An 8064-nucleotide genomic window follows, 5' to 3' on the forward strand; every position below is an offset into this window, starting at 1 on the left:
AATTCATCAGGTTTACTAACTAAGCTGTATTTGGGTCTGAAAAAATATTGCTTTTCAAGCACCATTTTGTTTGACTGCTTCTCTGCGAGACTACAACAAAAAAGATGGATTTTCCTGTAGAAAGACTTTGGAAAGGCTGAGAAAACCACATGTGGAGAAAATTCTGAGCTTTCAATTGGTTATAAACATGTCTTAGATCGAAATAGGTGTAAGTAAACAAATATTTCCAAATATGGAAGAGGTGGGCGGGAGCAACTTGTTTGATTCGTTAAATATAATAATATCTCAGAAAATAGAAAAGATAGGAGGTTTTTATTTTATATTCTAGTTTGTCAATATCAGTAATTTGAGTTTCTGTTTTGTAAGAAACTACAGACTTTGTATTTGGACGTCACAAAAATCTAATTTGAATCAAAGCTGCATTCAGCATACCACCTGACACACAAAATTTGACATTTAGGAAATTATTTTAATATATACTTTTAAATTATGTAATTAACTAATGTATATTCTTAAAATTTGAATTATAATCTACAATTTGACACCAAAATTATTGACAGACATTCATAAAATGTTGAATGTAAGTCTACAAATGTGATGACATGCCCTCTGACCCCTACCCATACGATAGGATTAAAAAGAAACAAGGTTTGGCTATGTCACTAACATAGCAGCAGGTGACATTAACGTTATGGTACAATGAGATGATAGTGGGAATAAAAGCATCTTGAGTCTTACAGGTGGAGCTGAAAGCTGACTTAAGTAGGAGAAAAGTCTTACCATTACAAATGGTTTAACAAAACTCATTAAAGGAAGGACCTACTGGAAGTAACAATCAGCAGGTGACATGAAAAAGTAACAAGGACTGGCTATGTCATAAGTATAGCAGCAAGTGACGTGAAAAAGTAACAGGGACTGGCTATGTCATAAGTATAGCAGCACGTGACGTGAAAAAGTAACAGGGACTAATTATGTCACAAACATAACAGTAGGTGACAGCAACATAATGGTATAATGAGATGATAGTGGAAATTCGAGCATCTCAAGTCTCAGAGGTATAGATGAGAGCTGAATTAAATAGGAGAAAGGTCTTGCCACTAGAGCAGTGGAGAAATCTTTGTTTGCCAGATCATAAACATTGAGGTGGCCTGAAAAGCCCTAGTATTGGATGAAAACTTTGTTGAAAGTGGATATGATAAATGTAGTGTGATTGACATTATAACAAATCCTTCTAGGCTTTCTATTCTAAGTTCTCAGAATTATGTGTTCACATTGAGTTACGAATATGGTAACTACTTTAAGAGAGTTCTTTTCAACAGTCATCAGTTGAAAATCTACTTGGTAAAACACGGTATCTTAGTTACACGTTCTACAAGCAAATCATTTTCATATTAAGAATATTAACTGTACTTACTTGGAAATTTGCTACCAGACTCACTCCAAATGCAGCAGTACACCCTAACCACAATCCTACCACGTTGAGCCGAAGCACCAGTCTTGATTCATTTGAAAGATGGTCGCGATAATACTGTTCAACCTGCTTGTACCTTACATACACTGTGGCTGCAACTAAATAAAGAAAACTCATCTGGAATGTCAAGAGTTTACTTTGTGTCCACATTAATCACACGGTATTTCTACTTCCTTTCTCATACACACAACTCTCAATAACTACACCTTTCACAGTTACATCGTAACCTCGCAAAATCAACATCAATTTAAACATGGAGCGTCTTCAGAGAAGACAAAAGATTAAAATTAATTTTCAAAATACATCAATAAATTACTACCTTCCTTTTATTTAAAGGAGAACATATATCATTACAGTAAGTAATATGAATACACCAGAATTACCTTTTTAACAAATATTTATGTCTATTTCAGAACCAGATTCTGCCGTGATAGGGCAGTAGGGCTAAAATCTGATAATTTTTGGTTATTAGAATCAACATTCACTAATGGGTTTTGTTTGATAGGAACACCACAGACACTACATGGTTTTGCACTAAGATATTCTTTAGAACACAATAGCTTCTACGTTACAGGTAAGTATTCTACACTTCTTGCACACCTGTGTTTCAATGTGACATAACACCAGCGTTTGAAGAGAACAGAGGTATGTTTTGTGATAACATTACTACTCTTGTGTCATGAGCAGAGAAGGAATATCTAAATACCACTGATCTTTTGGCTCTGGTCTCAGTTGAATAGAGATGAAATCTTTGATTACTTTTGCAGTTATATCTTATGCTAAGTTTTTCTGACCAGTATCTTAAGATGCTTAATTCTTCACCAGCAAATGTAAAATCTAACAAGCCAAAGAAAAGTTGAAATGAGAAACGCTTTCTACTTGTCACCTACTGTCAGCAATCTCTTTATGTCAGAATTCGAAACAAAATCCACAGAATCAGCAAAACTAAAACTCAAAATCTGGAAATGCTGACAATACTTTCATCATTTGGCTAGACAAACAGATCGCTATAACAATTTCCTATGACTCCTTCACAAACAAAACATCAACATCCAATTCAAGGTATAGACTGAAGAAAACCACAAGCTACATTTTACTGATTTTCAAGTTCACTGATAATGAACACTTATTCATAGAAAATCTACCCACACTCACCAGTACCTTCAAAGAACTCTACAGGAATCCTACTCACACTCACCAGTACCTCTGCAGAAGTCTAGAGAAAATCTACCCACACTCACCAGTACCTTCAAAGAACTCTACAGGAATCCTACTCACACTCACCAGGACCTCCACAGAAGAATACAGTAAAACTACCCACACTCACCAGTAACAAAACTAAGCACTGTTACAGCACACAATGAAAGATTGAATGGTAGAAATATGAAAACTTACAAAAAAAAATAACACTAGAGACCCAAGAGAATTAAAAGAGCTTTAAGAATAAAAATGGAAAGTTCTACCAACTGTATAAAGATGCTAGTTTAGTTTACAACTTTGTTCTGAAACAAGTCTATTATTCCCATGATTGGAGTAGCATGTGATAATGAATTCCCTGTTAGTGACCTTGGTGCTTACGGTAAAACACTTGTTTATTAGCAGAAAATGGATAAATTTATGCCTGCTGTATACACTTAATACTTAGTTAAATGTAATTCTTTAGTTATCAAAATACCATATGGATGAAAAGACTTTTTCACTATTCAAAACAGAATTTGGTATAATAATGTGTGAAAAAGTTTTTATTTATAGTTATTAGGATTTGGAAATTTGAGGTTTTATGAAAGTTAGCATTTTCCTACACTGAAAACGTATTTGAGACAGATAATTTTCTCCTCTCACAAAATAGCTTTTCTCAACTAGCAATGCCCTCTATTGGCACAAATTTTCAATGCATGCCACTAGCCTTCCATTTCCGCTTCTGCATATCCACATGGAATTGATCATACAACTGCTCTCCACCAATAGGAGCTCGACACCGCTTCTATCATAACCAGCACCCTCTTCATATCTGCACTTGTTAATCACTTCAAGATCGGTGAGAAGACCTACACTACATATCATCAGAAGTGGGGAGACTGGGTGGGAAATGTGACTGGAGGTAAGTATCTATTGAAAATACATTTTCAGTGTAGGGAATCGACATCTAGCAGATGGCAGGAAGGTAGAAAGCCCCAGTGGGACGACATCTCCGATTCAAAACCTGACAGCAATGGGTATGGTACTTTTGGTCTGCAGTAGGAGAAGGATTTCCAGCTGTACACAAGCAGGAAAATATGTACTGTATCGAGCCAAAACCAACAACGGATCCACCAAGAACAGACATCCAGCAGATGGTAGGAAGAGGGATCACAAAGTTAGGGGTGCATCTCCAGTCCAAAACCTGGCAGTGGTGGGCATTTGTCATGCAGTCTGAAGTAGAAGTAAGGATACCGGCCAGCACACGTGTGAGGACATACTTAGTTGGACCATCTCCAACCAACACTGGACCCACCGAGAATGAAAATTCGGAAGATGGTAGGGAGGAGAAACATCTAAGCCTGAGGGGCAAACTGCAATAATAGATATGTATATATTTGTAACATGGTGGAGTGTTTCAACCAAAACCTGACAGCATCTGGAATTGTACATCAGATCTGTGGTAGGAAGGGCGTCATGCCATCTATACATAATACTAATCACAACTGGGCCATCTCCAACCAAAACCAGACCCGCTTGAAATGTACATCTGGAGGATGGTAGGAATGAGGAATGCTACAGTAGGAAAAAACAATTGGTCATATATATAGACAAGAATACGGCATAGTGCTACAACCAAAGCATGATGGCATCTGGAATTGTATATCAGGTCCGCAGTACGAAGTGTGATATGCTAGTGCCACCTGCAGAATGCCACTGCCCTACTCTCAACTGAATGGCATGATTCATCATTCAGGAAGACAGGCCTCCATGGTCCACCACTCCAGCAGCTAGGAATTGGTAAGTGATAAAGACCCTCATACTTCACTTGAAGAAAGGAAGAAAAAAAAAGTGTCAGAGAGTCCAGAGAGCCACATCACCAGAGTCAGTGCATTGGGTGACTGCAATACCTTATTTTGAAAAGCAGAGCTACCACATCGACAGAGTAGATCAACCAAAACTTGGCAGGATCTGGAATTGTACATCAGGTCCATGGTAGGAAGAGTCTCAATGCTATGGTGCATCAGAGATGGGCAGCAATCTCTGTCTGCTTTACTCATGTTAGTCCATGAGTGTACAGTCCAGGATGAACTTATTTATGAAGCAAAAAACCAGTAGAAAGAATCACTACCAGTCCTACGGAACACTCCATCACTATGGTGTGCATAACTCAAACCTGCAATGTAATTGTTTAGTCACAGTTAACAATCAAATGGAGATACCCACAACCAACATCTGGTGGCATCTGGAATTGTACATCAGGTCCATGGTAGGAAGAGTCTCAATGCTATGGAGCATCAGAGATGGGCAGCAATCTCTGTCTGCTTTACTCATGTTAGTCCATGAGTGTACAGTCCAGGATGAACTTATTTATGAAGCAAAAAACCAGTAGAAAGAATCACTACCAGTCCTACGGAACACTCCATCACTATGGTGTGCATAACTCAAACCTGCAATGTAATTGTTTAGTCACAGTTAACAATCAAATGGAGATACCCACAACCAACATCTGGAATTGTACATCAGGTCTGTGGTAGGAAGTACTACAATGTAATTGTTTAGTCACAGTTAACAATCAAATGGAGACACACACAACCAACATCAGGTGGCATCTGGAATTGTACATCAGGTCTGTGGTAGGAAGTACTACAATGTAATTGTTTAGTCATAGTTAACAATCAAATGGAGACACACACAACCAACATCTGGTGGCATCTGGAATTGTACATCAGGTCTGTGGTACGAAGTACTACAATGTAATTGTTTAGTCACAGTTAACAATCAAATGGAGACACACACAACCAGCATCTGGTGGCATCTGGAATTGTACATCAGGTCTGTGGTACGAAGTACTACAATGTAATTGACATTGAGCATGGTCACAGGATGGACAGCGAGGATTTAAAAAAAAAAAAAGTATACCTGGTCAGGCACCATTGCCACAGAATGGGATCTACAATACAACAGCAAAAGGCTCCTTTCACAATACCAAACATAAAAATTTAAATAAATAGTAAAGAAACGCTACGTCAGTAATATAACATTGAGAAATCCACAAGAAAAAACCAGCACATCTGTATAGTACTACTGCCAATCGAGAAGTAATTAATGAGTGTAGATGTGAAAAAAGTGCTAGTTGTGATAGGAGTGGTGTCATGCTCCTATTGGTGGAGAGCTACTATATGATCATTTGCATGTGGATATGAAGAAGCTGGAGGTGGAACATTAGTGGCGTGCATTTAAAATTTGCAACAATAGAGGGTAGTGTTAATTGAAAAAAGTATTTTGTGAGCAGAGGTAAGATATCGTATCAGAAATGTAGACTAATCTGTGTGTTATTTAGTTATACGCTTTTGGCATTCATGTTTCTTAATTCTAAATATGTTATTTTTGATTAATTTCCAAAGAGTTTTACAATGCAATGCCATTACTTCTACTACTATATGAACTTATGAAAGATTTTGCTGTGATTTATGTTTTTTTTTTTACTTTTATTACAAGTTGCAACATTAAGTAAACAAAATGCAGGATGTCTACTAGATCTTTTATAGCTAACTACCTGGATAAATAACAAATAATTACACATGTGACCAAAAAAAACAGCTATCTGTGCTTTTCATTCGAACTTTGTGTTACAGTGATGATACATTTCAAATTTACCTGACTTATCTATCACTAAATAGAAGAGCTGTCATATGTGTAGAATAGGTAGTTTTTTGGTCAAGTCCAGTGAAAATAACATACAACTACTGTAAAGATCCATCAATCTACACTGATTTAGTAATAGCTAGTTTAGGTAAGAAAATGTGCACAGGCTTTTCCTCCAATCATGAATTAGACATTCAATAAACTAGACATTGTTGAATTTTCTTGGAGAAGCTACATGAAATTGTGATTTAACTCAACACAGGCTCGGTCAATTTGACCGACCACGTAACCTCTTTGTACTTGTTTAAAGTCTATATAGATTAAATAACTTCTAACTTTCAATACAGTGTGTATATCTTCACAAAATTTGGCAGTCTTTCAGTTAATATTACAAGTCTTTCACATACAAAAAATCATATTTTTTGTGAAGTATTTTTAATAAAATAAAATATAGATTTGTCCATGAATATATTGAGTATTTGTTTTGAACAGTCCATGTGCAAAGAAATTTTCATGTTAAAATTAAAAATACTTTTCTTCATCTCAAAAATCTCAAATTTCCTTTGTGCAATCCTTAAAACCTCCTAAACGCATTTCAAACTTTTTTTTTCAGTAAAACTTTATAGTTTATCTGTTATTTTCATTATCTCAAACCAGAATTGGTCAATCCAACCAACCTCATAACCACTAAAAACAAATAAATCTATAATTATCTTTTTTTCATTTTAGATCAACTTCAAATTGTAACATGAAATTACATTCGTTTATCCTAAGTAGCTCTAAGTTCATAACAGTATACATTTATTTATCATTCAATTTTATTGTTTTATTGCCCTTTGAACCGTGGTTAACTACTATCCACACTATTATAAGTTGTAAATCACTTGGTGAACATGTTACACTAACAAATTATATTACCCGTGAGCTACTAAGAGCTGTTCGCATGTGTGCCTCTTGAAAACTTTTTATTATAATATTATTATTATTTATTTTATCTAATCTAATCTTAACTAACCTAAAAGGATCCCTAATTTTTACATTGTAGTTACTTTTATAATTATAAGTAAAGAACAAACATGAAAAACAAGAAATAAAATACTTAACCAATCTTCTTTTTTCTTGCTTTCGGTTGTCAAAGTGAGCTGACTCTAATTTTTTATACTAATGACAGTAATGCACTTAATAATTTTTACTTAATTATATAATGAACCAAAGAATATAGATTAATAACATGCAATAAGTAGACAAGTTCCCTTATCTCTCAAAATATTTCTGGCTTTCTAACTATGTAGCAAGTCGTTACAAATTCATCCAAGCTAGTCGTTAACTTTCTCACGAGAATGGTGTTTGTACTCTGAGTGAAATTGACATTTAACCATTCAGAACATAACATTATATAATAATCCATTTGATAAATGAAAACCTTGACTTTCTATTGGTTATAGATGATATATAATTAAATGCAAGAGAGAACTATTAACGAATTCTGAAAGAGAGGATGTGACAGGTAGGTGTGGCAAGAGGGGTCTGATTTTCTATTCGATAGCTCTGCAACCAAAGAAAATTCAAGACTATAAAAATTATGGTTTGTCTGAACAATGAGGATTTTATAGAGAGTTATTTACGTTTAATTTTGTACATTTTCAAGGAGTGGTGGATAAAATAGGGAAGATGACATGCTAAAAGGAAATGTGTTACATGGGTCACACTAAGGGAAATTCAGGATTTTTAAAAATATTGCCTCGTAGAATTAAGAACTTAAAACT

The 8064-nt window shown here is 35.4% G+C and overlaps 1 protein-coding gene across 1 annotated transcript in view; it reads right to left on the reverse strand.

Moving 5' to 3' along the window:
* LOC106471231 (DNA damage-regulated autophagy modulator protein 2-like) overlaps nt 1-8064 on the reverse strand; it is a 35112-nt gene that overhangs the window by 14048 nt on the left and 13000 nt on the right. The window contains exon 4 of the mRNA XM_013931822.2: nt 1415-1569. Within this exon, the coding sequence (XP_013787276.1) occupies nt 1415-1569 (155 nt within the window). The remainder of the gene's footprint in view (nt 1-1414; nt 1570-8064) is intronic.

Source organism: Limulus polyphemus, unplaced genomic scaffold (assembly GCF_000517525.1).
Source record: "Limulus polyphemus unplaced genomic scaffold, Limulus_polyphemus-2.1.2 Scaffold4484, whole genome shotgun sequence".
Classification (NCBI taxonomy): Eukaryota; Metazoa; Arthropoda; class Merostomata; order Xiphosura; family Limulidae; genus Limulus; species Limulus polyphemus.